This window comes from Melospiza melodia, chromosome 4, assembly GCF_035770615.1.
Source record: "Melospiza melodia melodia isolate bMelMel2 chromosome 4, bMelMel2.pri, whole genome shotgun sequence".
NCBI classification, from domain to species: Eukaryota; Metazoa; Chordata; class Aves; order Passeriformes; family Passerellidae; genus Melospiza; species Melospiza melodia.
The window spans coordinates 22257773-22279392 of NC_086197.1; the positions used below are offsets into that span (position 1 = coordinate 22257773).

Sequence of the window (21620 nt, forward strand, 5' to 3'; positions counted from 1 at the left end):
ATAACTTTGTGGATTCTATTTTCCTGTAATCATAAAAAGCTGAATGTCTCTACTGAAAACAGTGATTCAAAAAGTCCTGTGTGTCATAAAGCGAGGTGGAAGTAAAAAAAAGCCCACTAGAGAAATGAAAAGATTTCTTATTTTTCAGGTGCTCCAGACAAGTCAGTTTGATGTTCAGGATGAATAGGGCAGCCTAATCCTTAGATAACTGCAGGTTAAGAGAAGATGCCATATATCTGACTATTAAATTCAGATGACTCAAGAAATACAATGTTGAGTACTACTTTTGGTTCAAATGGCTAAACCCAAGCTCAAAATTTGTAAATCTCTCTGCCTTTTTTGATGTAACAGATATTTAAATGCTTGCCTTTTCTACAAATGCCATGGCACAAGCTCAAGTTGTGGGTTTTTTATTTAATATGATATGAGCAGCTCATTAAAATCCACTGTAGGTACTGGACTAATGATATGAAACCTAAACACCTTTGACCAGGACAGGAGAAACACAGTTACCTTGGCTGATGTGGCCAGGTACCTTCAGGAGGCACAAGATTGGATGAAAAAGCTGACCAGCACACAGAGAAGGGAGCACTGGCATGTCATTCAAGTGGCCAGAGCAGGACTTGCACTTGTGATCTATTATTCTGAATTGGCTTTGGCTGTGTACTGCAATGCTTGGGATCCCTGGTGTTGAACTGATGGGGATGTATAATTTCCACAGCAAGCAAATGCAAACAAAGACAGGATTCTGCCCCACATAACTTGCAGGGAGGATATTCTCTGTCATAAACTAATCCATGGCAGAAATGCTCAAATTGCAACTTCCACAGTTCACATCTCTAGCTATTGCTGTGCAGAGGGAATGGTCTTAGCTGACTGCACACTCACCTCTCCAGGCAGGTACCTGGGTGCTCATAATAAATGGCTGGAAAGCCACTGATAAGATAATGAAAGAGGAGACATCTGCAGAAATCAAATGATTCTTGCTACAACAAGGAAAATACAGAACCAGTGAAAATACTACCTTATTTGCTGGTTAAGTGCCAGGAATACAGCCAGACCACAGCCCTGCCTGTGAACAACTCCTAGGAAATCAGAGATAAAATGTGACGCGGGTGCACATATATCCCAGCCTGGCAAAGCTGGTCCTTGGTTTCCAAATGGCACCCCAGAAGCAATCAAGGCAGAAGTAAAATTGAGAAGTAACAAAGACCAGCACAGTTCCAATGCACTTCACAGCTTATACCAGCATTTCAGCTGACAGTAGAATACCTTGGAGGGTTCTTAGGAACCAGCTTCCAGGAAGGAGAATTGCATCTCTCTTTGAGGTGGGTTGCAAATAACCTTACTGATGACCAAGAAGCCGATGTCCAATGACAAAATCCTCAGCTGTCCTGACACAAAATTAGCTGACTATGTCTTGGGAAGCAGTGAATTTCTGTGCAGTTTGGATTTCTGAAGACACTTCTAGCAGTGGTGTCCGTTTTGCTTCCCTTAAGCATGGAAGGGAAATTACTGCAATTCCTCAACTTCAGGATGGGCTCATTGTCCTGTTGCTCTTTGCTATACTTACAAGTGCTTTGTATACCCCTCTTCTTGTGATGCGAAGGAACAAACTTTTTATCTTCTAGGGTCAGAGCAAGAATGCTTTATGGTCAAAGTGAGTTCTTACAACAGTGATCTCAGAGAAGAGATCGCTCTTTACAACTTCCTGAAAGGTGGTTCTGGTCAGGTGGGGTTGGTCTCTTTCTCCAGGCAGCAACTGACAGAACCAGAGGACACAGTCTTAGGTTGTGCCAGGGGAAATAAAGTTTGGATATTAGGAAAAAGATTTTTACAGAAAGGGTGATAAAGTTCTGGAATTGTCTGCCTGGGGAGGTGGTGGAGTCACCATCCCTGGATGTGTTGAAAAAAAGGCTGAATGTGGCACTCAGTGGTTGAGGTATTGGGGCATGGGTTGGACTTGATGATCTTTAAGGTTTCTTCCAACCTAGTAATTCTGTGAATTCTGTGAAGAACGGAAAAGGGATTGAAGGTGAGGAAGATGTTTAGTGTTTGCAGTATTTCTGAAGTCACCTCGTGTTAAGCCCAAATGAACCCAATTCATTGACTGCTAAAGAGCAGAGGAAGGAAAATGAAACACAGTGAGAAATGAGTCAGGTCTGCCTCTTCAAGAAGAGCTGACCAGAGGACAGGATCTAACAAACAGCCTGCACAAAGCATCCTGGTTGAGTTGCTAAAACACTTTACAGATTCATGCAGGCCAGTAAGCCTGGGATGATGGTGATGTAGCGAGTAACTGTGTTTTTAAAGACAATATAAAAAAATACTTCATAAAATTGCTTGGTTCAAAGAATTGTCAAGGGCAGCCAAAGAGCAAAGCATTATCTCTGACGAGACTCCTTGAGCTTAAATTTCAGACAGTTCTACATTCTGGTTTCTTAAAGAGGAAGTTTGCAGCTGCTTGTCACCTCTTTGTAAGCAGTTGGCTTATTTGTAATGAGGGAGCCCGATGGCATAACTGATGCTATGAATTCTATTTCTGTGACTAGAATATCAAGTTCTAAAAGGTTTCTTAAAGGTTTCTAAAAGAAAGCTTCAGGATATCAACAGACAATTGCTCTATAAAAACATTGCAGCCTTTTTGAGTGAAAGACAGTGGTCAAGGAGAATTGAGCCCAAAAGACTTAATTACTTACAATTTATTTATGATAAAGTGCTAGGCTGCTGGATGATTTATTTTTACAGTTTAGACGGTGATGGGGCTGTTGGATTTATGAATTCTATCCAGGGCTATAACAGCAAAAAGAGATATGGAAAAATGAATAAAAACAACTTCCATTGATGAAGATGTGACACTGGACAAAATATTTTGAAGGTAAGTGTGTTAGTAGGGTTAACTGGAAGTTTGGTGCTTCTAAAGTTGTGTGCCCATACTAGAATGTCTCTCATACAGTTAGGCAGGGCAGATATACTGTGATTCACACTCATTCTGGATTTAGACTGAAAAATATGTGAAATGCACCAGTCCACCCCTCTAACCAGGCAGGGCAGATTCATCCTATGATGCTAGGATAGAAAAAACAGTTTTAGCAAATGGGTTCCTGAGGAAAAGAAGGTAAGGGAAGATGGAGAAGGTTGCTGTGATGCTCCTAAGAAGCACACAAAATACTTTCAGAAAATATTCTGCTACACAAAACACACACACAAAACAGAGATTTGAACATAATTTTAAGAGTTGAAGGCTGTGCTCAACTAACTGCAAGATAAATGACACCGGATGTTTACGAAGACATGAAGACATTGGTGGTGCCCTTCTGCTTTGTAGCAAGTGCAAGGTGTTCTGCAAAAAAAGGAATGTATGAGTGCCTTAGAGATGATGGTACAGCTCTGCTTTTGGAGCTGTGCACTTCTGCAGGATCCATGTCCTTTCTCAACTATGGAATGCTCATGGCTCAAGGTGCAGTTCACAGCAGCCACCACAGAACCAAGGCAGGACCTCTCCAGGAGCCCCCCTGTAGAACAACTAAGGCTGCACTGCCTCCATTCCATGATGGCAACGGCCAAGGGGAAGTGAGGAAGAGGGATATGAGCTGTATGAATGTTCACTGACCAGACATCTCTGGAATTGGAGCACTCTTGACTGTGAATCCAAGTGCTTTTCCTGGATTCAGGGAAATAAGGCTTCAGCTGGAAGCCCTCAGGGTCTGTCCAAAGATTACGAAAAAGTTGGATGGAAATTCCTAGGCATCTATGGACAGTTCTAAAGGGAAGTTTCTTGTAGGTCATCAGAGAAGACCAGTTTCTCATCTGCCTCAGAAGATCTAGATAAGAATGCATCTAACAGGAAGGAAAATTGAGTATTTATCTTATTTTCTCTATTTAAGATTTAGCCACAAGTCACAGGACTACACCATGACTCGGACACAGCCAGTCTGAGGTGGCCAGTCTTGGTGTAGCAAGCTGACTGCTCTCGGCAGCCTTGTCTGACAGCAACATTGTTCTAAAGCAATCTTGTCAGGCTTATTCTGAGCCTTGCTGACTTCAAGGGTTATACAGACCACAGTCATTTTGATAGCATGCAGCAAATGACAGGGGACTAGCAACTATCATCTCAGGACTTGCAAGTGAAGGCACCTTTCATCAGATTACTAAAATTACATAAAGTCATCTACTTTTCCTACTCTCCCAAGACAGTCTGCAGGAGGGTCAAAAATCACAGTCTATTTACAAAAATTGGGATAAAGTTTCCTGAGGAACCGTCCAGTATTTCCTAAAACAGCTTTTTATAAAATATCTGAAGACATATGGAATTTCATGGAAATGCCACTACACTTTGGAAATGAGTAAGAGTGAATTAAAAAAAATACATCTGAATATCAGCAACCAGCAGAAACATACAAGTAGAAAAGTTCCTAAATATTAAGCCATCCACTCAGATCTCACTCACTAATTAAATTTATTTTCCTCTCTAGTTAATGTTTTTCTAAGGAATCAGTGATTTAAACACAGCATGTCCAGAAACTCTCAGCTGTCAGCTGATACCTGCTAATACAGGAAGTACTGAAGAATTCAACAATGTATTTTGCAAATTGGATCTTAAACTGTATCTCCCTAAGCCTATTTCTAGGGTCTATGTTCAGCTTGGAACTTGCAGACCTGGTGTAATTAAGAAGGCTGTTACTAATATTTTTAATGCTAAACTTTTTAATAGTATTTGCCTGGACTCTTGGAAGCAGTGTAAGCTTATTTTCAGGTTGGATTTTTATTTTTTTCAGAGGCTGAGGCATCAACACAGTGCACTACATTGCTCAGTACCTCTAGAGTACTGCACATACTATTTGTGGCTGGGCAAACTCACCATTGAGACCCAGAGGGTTGCATTTTTCAATGGCCTGGAGCTCTTTTGGCACACTAATTTTCCTGACTTCTTGTGAGACTATGGGTCTCATTGAAATTATAGCTGTAAGTGTTAACAGCACATTTATAAAGCAAGATAAGCTGTCTCATTGCTTTTGTTGGGTTAAATAATTTCAAATTGTGTATCATTAAAAAATAAAACAATATGAGTCACTTGCTAGGTCTGCAAACTAACTGGAAATTAACAATCACGGATAATCTAAAAGTAAAGGAACATATGCCCAGATTTTCACATGAAGGAAGGTATTTTACCTCAGTCTTGTCATCTAATACCATTACAAAGTCATAACACTATGCCATTTCCTACACAGTGGTTGTATGCTGGTCTCTGGGTATATGGACTATTTGTCATGGATGACAAGATACAAATGATATGGAAACCTTATAAATATTTCCACCTACTCCAACTATTAGCCCAGCAATCAACTAAATACTCAAAGTGAGGCTTTAGTCTCCTCAAGGTGGTCACTCCAGGTAGGTATGGATGCTCACAGGCAGGCTAAGCTTTTCAAAGGCTAGCAGGACAGTCTGCAAAGGACTTAGTGGGTTTAAGAAAAGAAATAGCAACCCTGAGGGAAGAGAGCAGAATTTTGTCCTGTCTCTTCTGTGGTGATGAATCCCTGTCTTGTACATGGGTCCATTGGGTACACCTCAGTCTGTGCTATGCTGTGCTCTTTGTCTCATGCAAACCCTGGCAGAGGCCCAGCCACTCGACCCTTTCTATTCCCACAAGGCCCTTCTCACTAACAGCCAGAAATGTAGAGTGGAGGAGACAAGCACAAAGGTGTGCAATGGGAGCAGAAGCTAAAGAATTATCTTCACTGCTCAGTGCACTTCCTACTTTGTTCCTCTCTCAGGCCCCAACAACACAGAGAAACAAGCCATGCCTCAGAAAGAAGAATGTACAGATGCTCACTAGTCACTAGGGAAAGATCTTTCAGTGGTTACTAAAATAGCTGCACAAAGGAAATAAATGAATTTCCACTCACAACATTTACATTTCAATCAAAAGAACAGGAAATTTTAATTAGGCAAATGCACTTGCTCATTTAACATCACAAATATAATAGAACATTGGTTTATATTGTCATCATCATCATCATCCACTTTTAAGTCAATAGGCAGGTCTGCAACAGGAGATTTTTCAGGAATTCTAGAGCAACACATACACACAAACACACAAATCACATGTAAAAAGTAGCCTGCATAAGCTAAGTAAGGTTAATGGCAAAAGCTTCTTTCTATGCAGAGAAAATTGAGCATTAAAGCTGCAGCATTAGGAAAAAAAAGTTTAAAAACAAGGAATGAAGCTGTAAAACAGATGAGAACTTAACAAAATTGGTGACCTTTCCACACAGATGAAGTCAGGTTAAAAAAAAACCAGGCCAAACCAAAACCAAAGGAGACTAAAACCAAACGAGACCAAAGGAGAACCTCCCCCCCACATACATACAGACAAAAGTGAGAGCACAACAAAGGAAGTGGAAGAAAAGTGTTACCCATAAGTAGCCGCCGTTTCACCCGCTTGTCCACATCAGCTACTGACGTGGCATTGTACTCAGAACTCTCAATTGCAGCCTCATCCTTCTCTAAAACACAAGTAAGGGACAAACATGGAGCAGTTGGTTAATCACAAGCCCAATTTTCCGCTGCCTAAGACAGTTTCTTGGCATGGCACAGCCAAGGCCAAGAAGCAAGGCATGAAAGCACTAAATCCCCGTTAGAGAGTTAATTCCCTTTGAGAACCCAGGAAAAAATTAAAAGGGTGTTTAGGTAAAGGAGGAGGAAAGAGGGTGTGAAGGAAGAATGATCAGCTCTGAAGTAATTAATCACACAGAGGAAGCTGGATTTCTACTGGAGAACAAGACAGCTAACACTGGTGCCCCAGAGAGGTGTTAATGATGAAAATTAAAATTCAGGAAGGCTAGTCAAACAAACTACCAAAGACAACCTAGGCTAATGGGGGCACCAGGATGTGAAGGTGGCAGGCAGAAGACTGGGACAGACAGAGAGAGCGAGAAGAGTCCGGTGATGGATGGGCACAGATGCACCACAGCCTTGTACACATCGACACACTGAGAAACGAAACAACAGCATGCAAATTAAACAACAACAACAACAACAAAAATAAACAAACAACAAACCAAACAAACACAAAAAAAGATCAATTTGGGCAGTGCTGGTTGCCTGCTTGTCTATGAAACACTACTAGCTAAACATTCAACGCTAGGAAAGATGTTGCAAGAAAAGGGTTTAGTAATTTTATTAGCATGCAGTGAGCAGGATGATGTCATCAGAGGTCACTTTACAAGGTAGTCTCTGACATCCTACATGTAAGAGTTTCATACAGCATAATGAGGACTTTGGTTATGCTTCATTAGAAATACACAGAAACAGTCACAAGTATGGGAAGAGATGATCAGTTTGTGAAATAAAATTAAAGATTTCTGATACAGGAGAGCAATGGAGGAGCAGCAGCTGGGTAAATAAAATGATTTGTAGGAAAAGGGAAATGCTCATTAGGAAAACAAAAAATGAAAATGCAAGTTGGGACTTTCACATGCAGCAAACATAAAAAAAAAAGTTAAGACAAGCAAACGAAGACAAAATATGTTAGACAAAGGGTCAACAAGTATTTATCTGGCATTGCAGAAGTTTGCATTCTTGCAGTGATGGCTGGAATATATACACCACTGAAGACAGCAAACACTGGAATCACTGAAGTGAGGAGGAGGAGGAGGCTGGCAGGTTTTGTTTGTGGCAACTCTACATGGTTGAGTGGTAACAAGAAGTTGTTTTGTTTTGTTTTTAACAAGTTCTAGATGGGATCAGGCTGCAATAGAGGCTTTTGTTTGAGTTTGTTTGTTTTTTTTTTTCTCTGTAAATAATTAATAAACGTCAGTTATCAGACAAGACAGGCAATCAGGAACCATCACCAGAAAGCAGGAATAAATAAATGTAAAAAAAAAAAAAATTAGAAGTATTCTAAGAGAAAGAACTATTTTAGAAGGAAGAAAATCAGCACAGGCAGTAATATGTGACTTACATCACAAGACCAAGGAATGTAACATGGAGTTGTATGTATTACGTTACAAAAATGGGAAAAAAACGTTAAAAAAAATAGATGCAATGTAAACATCTTTTAAAATATATTTTTACATGCTGGACAAAATAAAACATCTAAGTATATTAGTGAACAATAATAAATAGAAGATCAATTATACATTCAATAAAACCTGCTCTCAAGGCTCTCACTCTTGCAAGTTCTCCCCATCTGGAACTGCCACAGGACAGGGATTGCAGGATGGAGCTCTCTGTTATCAGAGGCACTCACTGAGAGATCCCCTGCACTCAGACACTCCTTGTGCAGACAAAAAGGCAGAGCCCAGCTCTGAGCCCTGCTCAGCTTCACCTCTGCCAGCATAAACCTCACACTGCCCCACAATTTGTGCAGTTAAACCCCTCAGAAGCGAGCAAGGCTCTGGGCAGCTACAGAGCTTTATGCCATGGATCTGGCCAAGACACTGGCTAAAGGTAACTGACAGATTTCCATGGCTTTCAAATGCTCTGTCTTGCAGTACTGGAGAGAAAATACAATAAATATGCGTCTGTGTCCTTTTTACCTCAAGAAATGACTAAGAATTTGTAAGAACTTTGAAATCATACAAACAAAAAAAAGTCATCCTGTCCGCAATGCCAATGAAAACCATTATGGATTTCAGGTTCTGATCTGTGAGTAAGAATTTTCAAATGTTAACTTGCATCATGCAAAAATGCACTTTTAAATTTATTTTAAAGTGGAGTAGAAAGAAATGGAGTTAAGCAAATCATACATTTTATAATCATAAATGTTTGCAAAGCATCTGCCAAGATGCTCCATATCTTGACCGGCTCTTTCCTGCTGATATTCTGAATGAAAGCTTAGTCACTACAAGTGTTGCAGTTTTTAGAATCATGAAACACACCAGGGAACACAGCACATAATGATGATTCCTTTTCCCTGGTAACAGCTCAGAAAGGGAGGTAATTTTTCTAACCTTGCTCAAGCAAGGAAATCTTGACTGATGAAAGTGAACTGAAGAGCTGAACTTTCATTTAAAATGATGAATGTTCTACACCTTTTTACTTCAAAACTAGTTATGAACAGAAACAAAAATCACAAGCAGGTAACAAAGGGATACTTCATTAACAAACATTTTGACAGAACACACAAATGCCTCTCTGTGTGCCTGGCTGAGCCAGGAGCTGCTGGAACACCCTTCTGTCAGCTGCTGGAGCACCCCTCTGTCACACACACACACACACACACACACACACACACACACACACACACACACACACACACACACACACACAGCACAGAGATTCTGAGCAACCCCAAATCAAACAAGCTGCAGAGAGGTACTCACCAATGCAGGTTCGGCCATCTGAGTGCAGGGCATACTTCTGATGACAGCCACACACAGGGCCAGTATCTGTGTCATCACAGGTGTGCTGGCAGCCTCCATTCCCATAGTTACAGGTTACTAGTTAAGCCCCAAATGAATGTGTATATATGTATATATAAATAAAATGACAATGAAACCAATTAGTGTTGAGAACCTTTCAGAACACAGAAGAACAGTAACATACCAAGACATAAGGCAACATAAGATTCGTGCTTGCAATTATTTATATTTTTTCCTTCTGCCCCCTCCCTTCTACCTGTCTCATGCCCTAGACTCAATCCATACAGTGAAGAAGTGAAAGAAAAATAAAAGCATTTTCCCCATTCTACTTGTATTAATAATTTTAGTTTGACTCTCAGCCAATTCTATGTCTTCCTAGAAGCTACATGCTTCATGCCCATGATGAAATTAAGTCTGCCAATACAAATGTATAGTTTCAGGTCTATAGACAGAATCTCTCTTTTGTTGCCCTATCATTCTCTCAGTAGAGGAAGCAGAGACCAAGCAGCAAGAACAGAACCACAAAAGTCTTGGAATCTGCTATATCAAGTGCTGGCCCCCCTAAAGCAACAAGTTTAAAAATAAACCAGGAAATGTTTGGGGTTTTTTTTTCCTTCTCTGCAACAAAAAATACACAGTTGTTATGGCTCTGCCATGTGCTGGCCTCAGCCAGGAAGGAAGCACTGGAGATGCCACTTTCACTTCCAGGAAAGAAGAACAGCTTTTACCAATTCAAATGTCCTCTGGTGAAAAAGTACTAAAGATATATTAAAGTAAATATTTTTCATGAGAATAGGTAGAGTTTTGAAGGTTTTGAATTAATAGATCAGATTCAATTGATTTCCTCTGTCACATTATGGATTTAATTTCTGCCAGCTAAGACAAACCATATTTAAAATATTAAGCTGGCTAGCACCATTTAATAAAGCCTCTCACTTGCCCCTGTGTCATTTCATCCTTTGCAGCTGCACACCTTGATGTTAAATAACAGTTCTGATCTGACTGATTCCTGAATTCAATTTACTGTCTTTATTTGGACTAGATTCTTTACTGGTAAATATATATTGGCAAATATGGGGGAAATCCAATATGCCATTATTTAGCCATATACTCATCATTTCAGAGGACTTAAATGTTTTGAAAAGTTATGGTACTTTAAATGCAGACTACATTTATTTAAATACTGACTCCCAGTAATCAGAAGGAACTTTCCTCACATTGGTCTCGGCAGAATTTTTCTTCTAGATAAAAATTTACAAAAGAGGCAGGGTAGCAAATTGCAATATACAACAAAACCAAGATAATGATTAACAGTATTTGAAAATCATATATCTAACTAAAATCTGAGGTTGTATTTAATGCAAGAGAGCTACATTCATATATTTTCCCACTGAACTCAGTGACCCTGCTTTAATTCTAGCTCCTGAAAATGGAGTAGACCGGAATTTTCCATCACAGTTACTAGAAATGAAATATCCCACCTCTGGTGTGAGTGCCTCAGTGCTGACCAGCCATGTCACTCTCAGTAATCACTGAAGTATTTATCTTAAAATGGAACAGTTCTAAAAAAAGCAAATGAGGGAGACCCACCACAGCATATCCAACAGAATTCCCATTAAAACCTCCTGCCAGAATGGGAACCACAAGTTTACAATTTCAGCTCTTGAATTCTGGCAAAGATCTCAGCAGGAATTGTCCACCTCTCAAGTGAGTACAGACCTGAGGCCACTACAGGTGCAAGCATCCTTGGTCCTTCTCACTCTATACTTGGAATAAAAACCCTTGTGCTGTTGAGATGGAATAGCCTTGGTGCCTGGTGGCAAGAACAATCTCTGAAAAGAGAGACTGCCTGAATTCCCACCTCACTTTCCAGGAATATCACTGTTCTATCCAACTGGAAAGAATGGCAGTGAGAAACATGGGGAGACCTGCCTGATCCATGTTCCCGTTTTGCAGCTTGACAGTTTGTGCACTAAACTGGAAAATGGAAATGGTGGGTTCAGTCCAACCAGACAGGGGAGGGAATATACCCCAAATCATGAGAATTCTCAACTTGCAAGGAATTACATTACAAAAGCCCCTAAGCAACAGCCACCCTCGGGCATTCTTTCTCCTTCTCCACTTTTATACCTAACCTAATAATTTATTTTTGTGAAAAAATAGCAGAAGCAAATCAGTCTGCTTTGCATCCAAAGGAAGCAACATTTATTTCCCTTTAATACACTGTAACACTTTGTTTTTTATTTTTTATGCAAAACAAACAAAACTCAAAGTCAATTCTCTATTCTTAAAGTTCCCACCTTTCCAATGAAGACATGCTTATTACTTGACCCCATATGCCTCTAGGACTATGTGGAGTTTCTGTCCTTGTTGGACTGCAGTGCCATCACAAATTAACTTAAAGGTGTTGTTTATGCCAGATGTTTAAATACATTTCTAGCCAACAGTATTTTTATTGAGGATTTTAAAGTGCAATCAGCAACAAAGTGTGTATTTAAAAAATGCGACTGCAGTGGTTATTTTTGGCATTCCTTGCTGAAAGCCTCTGCAGGCAGAGATGAAAATATCTGAACAGGCTTGCTCTGACCCACGTAATATGAGGAACTTTTCCTTACTATATTTGTCTATGAAAAAATTGCACCAGACTGATGGCATTTATAGCAAATCCTGCAGAATCACACACTTTTACAGCTTCCCTGCCTATAAAAGTTGCTGGTTCCCATTCTACCCAGTCCATGAATGCACATGTAGGTCAGTTCCTTTTCCTGTCTCCTAGAAACATTAGTAAATTGTGTTTTTGAAGGATTTGAATTTCTGTCTAGACTACAATTTATTTATTTATTTTAAGTAACTTGAGTCAACATTTTGAAGTTTGACAAGCTCTACAGGTGAAATTGCTACAAAATCTAGTTGTAAAATATGTCACTTCAATTTTCTTCCAGTCCTCATTCTGTGGCAGTGACACAGTGGGAAGTTTCTCTTGCTTAGAGGAAGAAAGTCATAATAATTTAAAAGCAAATGGACATCCAGATCTACTCCATTTTTGTGAGAAAGAATTAAAGCAATATTAATGAGAATTCACAAAGTGTTATTTTAAAAACTATTTCTGATAAATTTGGACTCTGCAGCTATGCAAACATCTGTGTGCTCATTCAGAGTCTGTGATACTGAAGGGGCAAACAGAGGCAAGATGGTAAATTCCAACAGACAGAGATCACCTTAAAATATCATAAATCATGTTAAAATGAAAGGGATGGAAAATAATGAGGGGTTTTTTGGCTTTTTTTTGTTGTTGTTGTTTATGCTTTTGTTTCTTTTGTTGTTTTTGTTTTTGTTTTTGTTTTTAACCAAAGGAGAATATTCAAATATCTTTTAGAACTCAGACATACTTATCCCCATATGGCAGATTCAAAACCAGAGTAACACCGTCTTTTGACAGTGCTTCCGCACTTGCAGTGCAGAATTCTGGGCTAAGTGCAGTCAGAATTCTGGGCTCTTTCCCTTAGTGGGAGGAATGTCCTGTACAACAGCAGAGAAGCCCTACAAATGACACAGATGACACACACCCTCTGTGGGACAGGTCCAGTGCTGGCAGCCAAACCACCAGCCTGTTCTCCCAACACTCTTCCACGTGGATAAAGAGCTTTGGGGCTGACACTGGGGCTTCAAACTGCTTTCAAACCAGATTAATTCTTTTCACTGACTACAATGCTCAGGGTCCTGGGCTGGCCAGACACCCTTCAGGCCCTGGCAGGCAGCAGAATGGCTCTACCTGTCCATCTGCCCACACTGGAACCAGCAGCATTATTCAGTTTGACTGGGCTGAGCCAAACAGTCCTGAGACACAGCTTGGCATGTGGGCCAGAGCTTACAGCCAGAGAAATATATGGACTAGTGTAGAAATTACATTTTGATAATGAAAAATGAGAAACAACTGTCTGAAAGAGAAATGGCATCTCAAAGAACAAGAAGGATTTTAATGTACGTATGCTACTAAGTATTGACATTGATATTCCATGCTAAACTCCCCAGAAGACAGAAGGTACCAGAATTCACCCTCACTCTACAGCCTAAATCGTGTTTTCAGTGCTTCTCTGAAATTTCACAGAATCCATCTTACATGGCCATGACAAGAAGTACTTGAAAACATATGGCAAACTATTTAATCTAGCATTTATTACTTGGTAACTTAAAAAATAGTTCTGATCCTGTCCAAAAATGGACTGAAATATATACCATGGCTCAGATGCCACAGACAGATATTTCATTTCTGTAGGATGGACTTCTCAAATGAGCATATTGTCATCCCAGATAACTTGAAAACTGCACTGTTTCTTAACTAAACTGGCCATTAAATACATAATTTGCATAAATATAGGCCGCCTCTATGTGATAAAGCTGTGCATGCAACATTGCTTACATGATTTATTCTAGTATGGCTTTACATTTTTGACATTCTGGGGATCTTTGTACTGATAGCAAACAGTTGCATGAGGACAGCATCTGCAGGAGTTGAAAAGCTGCCACTTGGCATAGAGAGGTTGGCATGTTATTGTAAAAGTACTAGGCAGGTTTTCAGAATCACTTTGCACTAGCCTTCCTGCTCACTTAAATCATTATCCAAGGAGGCAGACAGAAGCAGCTGTAGGCAGGGTTACCCAGCATTTTTCACCAAAAGATTTGGCTTTTACTTGTTTATAACTCTTTCAGGTTGCAACTTGCAGGTATGTGAATCTGCTTTAGATTTCCTCTTATTTTTAAGCTTCCAGCTAAGAAAGAGAGGAACATAAAAATGTCTTGCTTTTTTTTTTTTTTTTCATATTCGGGTAAAAAACCTTCAGTTTATCAAAAACTTCTAATGCAATTGTGCTCAGGAGCAGGATCTTAGTATCTGTCATGGATATAGACATAAAAAGAAGAGGTAAATTCCTATGTTTTTTTCAACATAATCTGGAGCCAAATCGACTGTTCTGAAGTATCTTCTTTCTGCTGACAGCAAGTATCTATGAAAATTACTGACAAAGCACAATCTTCTGGGCTTGTGTACACCAGAGGCCATTAAAGTACAGAAGTAGCCGTAAACTCCGCAAAGCTGAAGTTTATTGATGCTTTGGAGCTAAAGGATTCAGTTCATCTGAGGGATCATGTATGGATCTGTATGATTCTGCTTTGTGTATTTCTAGATGGCTTCTTGAGGTCCCTTTCAGCCTCAACACTTCAGTGTTTTCTTAACATGTTGGGCAACTAGAAATTGCATATTTAAAATTTACACTAAGAAACCATTAAGGCTGCAATCTTGAGCACTCAAAAGCTGCAAAATACCAGACTTCTAAATAAACCTATTGTGTCATAACTCTCCTCAATGACAAATGCAGAAAATGCTCCTGTCTCATTTAATGCCTAGTGGAGCTGGGGAAAGTCAGGGCTGTGGAAACAGCTGGGAATCTTTTCTCATCTGCTGCAGAGTGAGTAGCAAACCAGAAACGGACTGTCAAGAAAGAATGGTCTTGATCAGACAGTGAAAAGAGCCCTAAAAACTCTAACCTATTTCTGCCTTCACTGAGGAATCCCTACTTAGAGCTTGGCAAGTCACTTGAATCTCTTCTATTACGGGTTACTGATTTTATAGTCCTTTCTCTATGGCATTTGCAACTACAGCTGGAGCCATCAGGAGTTTGGCTTGGATCATATCAGTGTGCTGTAAATGCTTAGCTGGCTTCTGTGTGGCTCTTGTTAATCACCTATCACTACCAAATGAGTTTGATATTAATATCTTTATATTAATTTCTCTTTGGTAAGATGGGCAAAGTAGTCCTTTTAAACTTGAGAAGAGTATTTTGAAAATACATTACAAATGTCTACAAAGCACTTTGATATTACAGTAATGAGTATCATGGGAAAATCCATGAGGGGATGAAAAATTTTGTGTTCACAATAGGGTTTAAGTACTGTGCAGTAGGAAAGGCATGACACTAAATTATGGAGAGGAAGCTACTGAACACAAGCCTGTTTAATGAACACTGACCATAATGGACACTGCATGAAGCAAGAGTGACTGCCTTATCAGCATGTGAAGGTAAATGATAAGATGGGATGTGCTTATGTAACTAGCATGTAATGACAATTGTGGTACATAAAAAGCATGGAGCCTTCCTCCAAGTGTTTCTGCTTTCTGTCTTATTTTAACATCTTCCTTGAGGAAGACTTGAATTGTTACTAAAGGCCTTGGGCCAATACATTTGAAAACCTCTCCCAGTGGTCTGATTGAATCGCAAACTGGCTGATAAAAATTCTCTGAGAGAGGTACTAGGTGTACTGAGAGGTACTACACTCTCTGTCACTTGTTCACATAAAAAAACCAGAGCAGCAAGCTCTGACAAACCCTGAAAGGCCTGGATCCCTGGAGGACCATGTTAAAACAGCATAACTGACAAGGATATGGGGTTTTACAAGGGTGTCTTAGACCCTACCTGTCCCTGTTATACAGGGCTACAGACCCAGCTCAGGCTGGCAAGTGGGAAGTGTCTTCAAATTGAAATGGTTAGCTGTGAAAAAGTTTTTTTTAAAAGTTGAGATTTGGTTTCAGAATTAGGCTTCTATAAATAGCCTGCTGTAATCTCACAATTACTGTCCCAGGCCATCTGGCTACACCTCTGTACTTCTGTGCATTTGGAAGGACTAGAAGTAATTATTTTAAGTAAGAACTCTGGATCATACTTGTAGAATGTGCTGTGGGTTTAGAGGTTGATGTGCTTCAAAGTAAGCTCTGCAGCCTTGGAAAACTCAGTGTCCCTACTTAGAAATCTGTCACCAAAAGTTCATTATACTTACAACTACAATTTGAACACCAGAGGGCATTGAATAAATTGAAGTTTTTACTCTAAACCCTGAGGCATTTAGAAATAATGTTTCAGAAAAGGCTCTAATCCTCCTACCACCATCTACTACTGAAACTCCCAAAGAATACAAGAATTTGAGGAAACAAACATTAACAGCATTAGTAAACATCCTCCCATACTTCACCAATGTAGCTGACGTTGCACTTCAATTAACAGCACACAATATTCACTTCTAATAAACATTGAGAATGAAAACTACCATAAAGGCAATTTTCTCTGTGCTTTTGCCTTTGGCCCTGTGTAGCCTCTTAATATAGAGCAGAAATCAGGCTGTAAATACTCTGTGGCACTTCTTTATGACATTCAAAAGTGATTCTTTTCACTTTGTACTTGTGAACTAACATCATCTATGTGTGTTTACATAGTGGAGATCTCAGCAAGAAAAAAACTGAAGTGTAAGAAAGACTGTCTCAAAAATACTGGCCCTGTGCAAAGCAGCAAACATTTTATGTTGTTTTACTACACTTCTTTTGTCTCTCTCAAAGCTACCAAGTAGGAATGCAAAGCTATTGGACTCAGATCTAAGACTCACTGAAGCCATCAGAAAGACTCAGTTCTGAAGCTTTTAGATGACAATGCTGAGGTCAATTATTTGAATCTGTATAGAACAATTTCTAATTTTGTGGGCTAATGAGTATCTGCATCTTTAGCATCCCAGCTTCAAGAATATAACACTCTGGGCTTTTCTCTGAAGAACAGTATATATGATGCAGCTGCATGTTTTCCAAGTAATAATTCAAGACTGTGAGCAGTGCAATCAAGACTAGAGCAATCATTTCTGTCTTTTAAAAATATTGGAACTGACACTCTTAATTTGATAGCTCTAGTGGATTTATCATTAAATTAATTGATGCATCCACCTTTGTGGACCTTCAAAATATTGCAAGCCAGAATCCATTATGCTTTATTTGTATTGCTTTACAAGGAAAGCCTGGATTAAACCGATCCTTCACTTTTCTGCATTCATAGGAAAGTAGAAAAGTTATGATTTTGATAACTGAGCCACTGTCAAGATTCTATTATTCAATCCCTCTAATCCATCTCCAAATGCATCTTCTACAGCAAAAAACCCCTCATTACCAAAATTATCAATCACCTTTGGCCAAAACAAATATAACTTCTTGTGAACACAACAACAGTGAAGAAAACAAGACATTTTGGGGCATTTGAAATTTAATCTTCATCTACCTACATTTGCAGTCCTTCTGGTTTTTCGCAAGTTCAAAGCCAGGTCTACATTCACAGGCAACCCCACCTTTGGGTGTCTCCCGGCAGATGTGTGCACACCCATGATCTTTATTCATACAGTTCATACCCTCTGTGGAAAAGGAAAGAAAAATAAAAAATATTAGTATTAAAATAAAATTGCAAAATAATTATGCATATCCAGTCCTCCAATAATTTTATCTGTAACTTTTATTTTTCATCTGGACCATGTTCCACAAGACAAAAGAACAGAGCTGAAAGGAGATATATAGTCAACAAAACAGTGTAATAAAAGACAAACACGCTCTGGGGCAAATATGAGCACTACTCTGTGTCTCTGTTTCATGCAGAAACTTGGGATTTCTGTATTCTGTATCTATAGTCTAATCTTTCATGAAAATATCAGGGATTTAAAGGATACTCCAGGAAGTTGTCTGTCCCACAGAGCTGAATAAGTGATCTGGTTTTTTTTTCCTTGTATAAATTCAATGGCTGTTACTGTCTGGTGCATTTTTATATGCCTGCTAATGTGCTTTATATTTTCCAACACACAAAATCTGCCAAATATTATAACCAAGCATTTTTGCTTGGATCCATTTCTTTGCTATTTGTTTTACATCTCAATTCTCTGTCATCCACTGTAAACACAGCACATCTCCAACAAACCAACTACCACTTTTGTCTTTGACTGTATTAAACAAAACACACCAGCTGTTCAACAAGCATCCAAGTGCCATGGGTGGATTCCTGCTAATGTTTATGCCACAGAATAGTATCAACCAGCTTTCTTTTAATCATCACAGAGACAAATTTAGCTTTCTAAACCATGTCAGTGATTTAGATACTGAATGCACCTTATACTCTTAGAGCCTTTCATTACCGTGCTAATTCAAATCCCACATATTCACAGAAATCTTGAACTCAGTTCTTATGGGTCAGCATCTAACATTCCTTGTGTGAACGAAGGCCAGCTAGATTTGCATTACAAAGCCTTCCCAGACTTCCCCTTGGATATCTGACCTGTAAAGGAGAGACAAATTCTCTCAGAATACACTGGCAGAGAATTCCCATTTTAACTCAGCTCGCTACACTGCTGTAAGCAACATCAGCGTGGACTCTGCAACTCATTTGGCACTTTGCAATGTGTCTGCTCCCACCTATTCTAGCCTAATTTCTCAAAACTACTCCAGTGCAAAATGTTCAACTTAAACCTATAATGCCAGTGTATTGCAAGTAAATGTTTTTTTTGTGCCTAGAATTTTGAGGAGGAAACGCTACAAAAAGTCAGTCAGAGATTGCCTCAGGGTGACAGAAGTTAACAGCTTCAAGAAGTTATTCACACTGTTCAACTTTACCTCTGAGAGTTTTGTATTAGCAGAGTAATGAAAAACACACATCACCAGTCTGATTGGGTATTTTTGTTCATCTCTCCTACAAAACACACCAGGTCTTAAATCTCGCCACCTATGAAAACCACTATTATAGACAACAGATGTATTTATTTCTTCTAAATTCCCCTCTGTGTTGTCCTTGAGGCTAAAAACTTGCAGAAAAATAGTAAGTTACTACAACCAAGTAAGTTATTCTTTGTAAACTGCAGCCTGGACAACAGATGCTGCCCTGAGATACAACACACACTACATGTTATAATACACCACCCTCCACATCAAAGAGAGGTATGAATGCTTTGTTGGGCTGAACAGATACAAGAAACCTGGGAATGGCCTTATTGAGGGGTTTGAGGCATTTTATAATCTCTTTCTCTCCACTTCTCCCAACAAAGGATTTCAGACACAATGTGTTTGACAAACTGCATTCCTGTGCACTGCGCTATGCTCCGAAAGGGATCTGGGAAAGATAACACATGGCTGATTGAGTCCCACTGCCCAGGCTCTGAGAAGAGAGGAATTATAGAGATGAAAGCAGATATTTAATGGCCCACAAGTCTAATCAAGCAAGTGATTTTTCAGTGTTTACTTGCAGATACCGAATCTCTGCCTTTATGGGAAGGCAGAAACTGTGCACTGCTGAAAGTATTGGGAGAAATTGAAGATCAAAATCTTTTGAAACAAAAGTGATCCTGATAGTTGTGTGTAAGACCACAATATTTTAGTTACTGTATTAATTGTTCCATCTGTTGTATTAATCAGAGTTGGCTAAAAATTATTTCAGTTGCATGTCTAGCTGGAGAACACCATAGAAATCTCCTGAGCCTGAAAATCATTCTTTTAGAAAATATAATGGTGAAATGAAAGACTATTATTTTTCAGTCATAAGCAGGAGCCCATGCACAACAAAAATTCTCATTTCAGTATTTTTCAAAATCCCTAAAAATTAATTTACAAGTAATTTCCTAAACAAAACCATTTTAGCCTGAAAAGATTGGTGAAATAAGAATGCAGCAAATTAATATTTTACCTTGCTAAAAATGCAATATAACCTAAAACTGTGTCTATTTGCAAATAATTTTAATCATTCAAAATTCTAATTTTTCAGCAGATACAGTATTTGTCCAGATGTCTTCTGTATTAATCTACAATACACAAATAATTTATGAATCACCATTGATGAAGTTTACTTTTTTGCTAATTGACTCTTGAGGCAATATAGAGTCTTTAAGATATGGCACATAAGTCACACTAAAAATACAAAAATATGCTAAGTATCTTTCTAGTACTAATCTTAGCTTCTATACAAATGCATATAAATAGGAGAGAAAAATACTCCTAAAATGACTTTGTTCAGTGTTCTCGAGTAGAATGTAGTCCAAACTTTAAAACAGATGAGAAACACATAAAGCACCTCCAGTATTTTCCTATAAGAAGGTGCACTGCTGGTAGTGAAGAACTGCTCTGGCTGAGTTCACACTGCTGCCACAGGAGCAGTGAGATGTTTGAACTGTCATTTCTCCTTGCTCATGCCCTCTGAGAAAGAAAGCTTTGCAATATTTTAGTTAATGTTTAGCAGCCACCTAATGCACACATGCTTTTTCCATAAGGGGTGCAGAGTGGGAATAACAGCATGGGAAAACTTTCCCTAACGTTAAAGGGGGATTTAAGCCTCTCAGTGCCTGCCTTGCTGCTCAGCCCCAGGACAATGGGTGACACAAGGAGGAGGTGGGCAGTGTGCTCCAGCCTCACAATTGTGGCCAAACTTTCTTTATTTGCAGAAAGGGGTGGAAAACTACTCATTCAAATTACCCCCCCACATTATTACGGGAAAATTGTATGGGATTCTGCTGTTCATTTATCTGTTTGAAGTTTTTCTCTTTATCACCATCAGTCCCAACTCAGGAGATGGGTCCTGTTACCAAGAGGTGCCCCGTGCTTCTCATGGTGCCCCTTCCTTGAGCTGACTAATGCAGTGCAGAAACAGTACAGGGAGGGAGAACACCCATGGAACTATTGGAGGCCTCTCCCACATCAGTACAGAATTATGCCCACAGCAGTTTTACCTCAGCGTGTTGCACAGCCTGGGCAAAGTATCAGCCAATGGATCTTCCATCCAAGCCCTAACCAGAAGGTATTTACAAAGCTATTTACAGAACTTGTGACCAGCCTCTCTCTCCATTGTGTGCACATCTGCCTCACTCTGGTTTGGAACACGAGGAGCTGCTCCCAGCCTGTCTTGATTTTTGCAGTGCTCGGTGTGTCCCAGCTTCTAGAACTGATGGGACTATGGGTTAAGTGAAAAACCACAGTTCCCAAATGAAGGGAAAGATTAAGTGTTGATAAAAGAGTTGATAAGAGAGAAGTCTGTACACACACACACATACACACACAAAATCTTTGCTTTATCAGCATGACACTAAAATGTCCAGTGTTGAAATGTTCTAGGTTTTACACATTAACTGTTCATAAAAGCAGCATCTTAATCCCAAATGCTGCTACTCAAGGTAATCTCTAAAGCCAGCACAAGAATGGGTGCATGTCTCTTCAGCAGTGCTGGCAGACAGTCAAATAAACTTCTAAAACACAGACACATTCTCAGCAAATTCACCTTACAGACAGCAAAACAAAATCCAATGGAAAATATAAACAGGAAGGGAAATGCCACTTAAGAAATGAAAACACTCATCTAATTAAACTAAATCCTCTCTCAGCATTTTAGATATGACTTGAGAAACTCTCTTCTATAGCCTTCCTGG

The 21620-nt window shown here is 39.3% G+C and overlaps 1 protein-coding gene across 3 annotated transcripts in view; it reads right to left on the reverse strand.

The window, feature by feature from the left end:
* The window catches only part of SCUBE1 (signal peptide, CUB domain and EGF like domain containing 1), a 190308-nt gene that overhangs the window by 73939 nt on the left and 94749 nt on the right, over positions 1 to 21620 (reverse strand). For 2 of the 3 annotated variants that reach the window (XM_063154262.1, XM_063154260.1), the window contains exons 5-7: positions 17460 to 17585; positions 9330 to 9446; positions 6420 to 6509 (exon numbers count right to left, since the gene is read on the reverse strand). In XM_063154262.1, the coding sequence (XP_063010332.1) occupies positions 6420 to 6509; positions 9330 to 9446; positions 17460 to 17585 (333 nt within the window). The remainder of the gene's footprint in view (positions 1 to 6419; positions 6510 to 9329; positions 9447 to 17459; positions 17586 to 21620) is intronic. The other variant, XM_063154261.1, reaches the window with a different exon arrangement.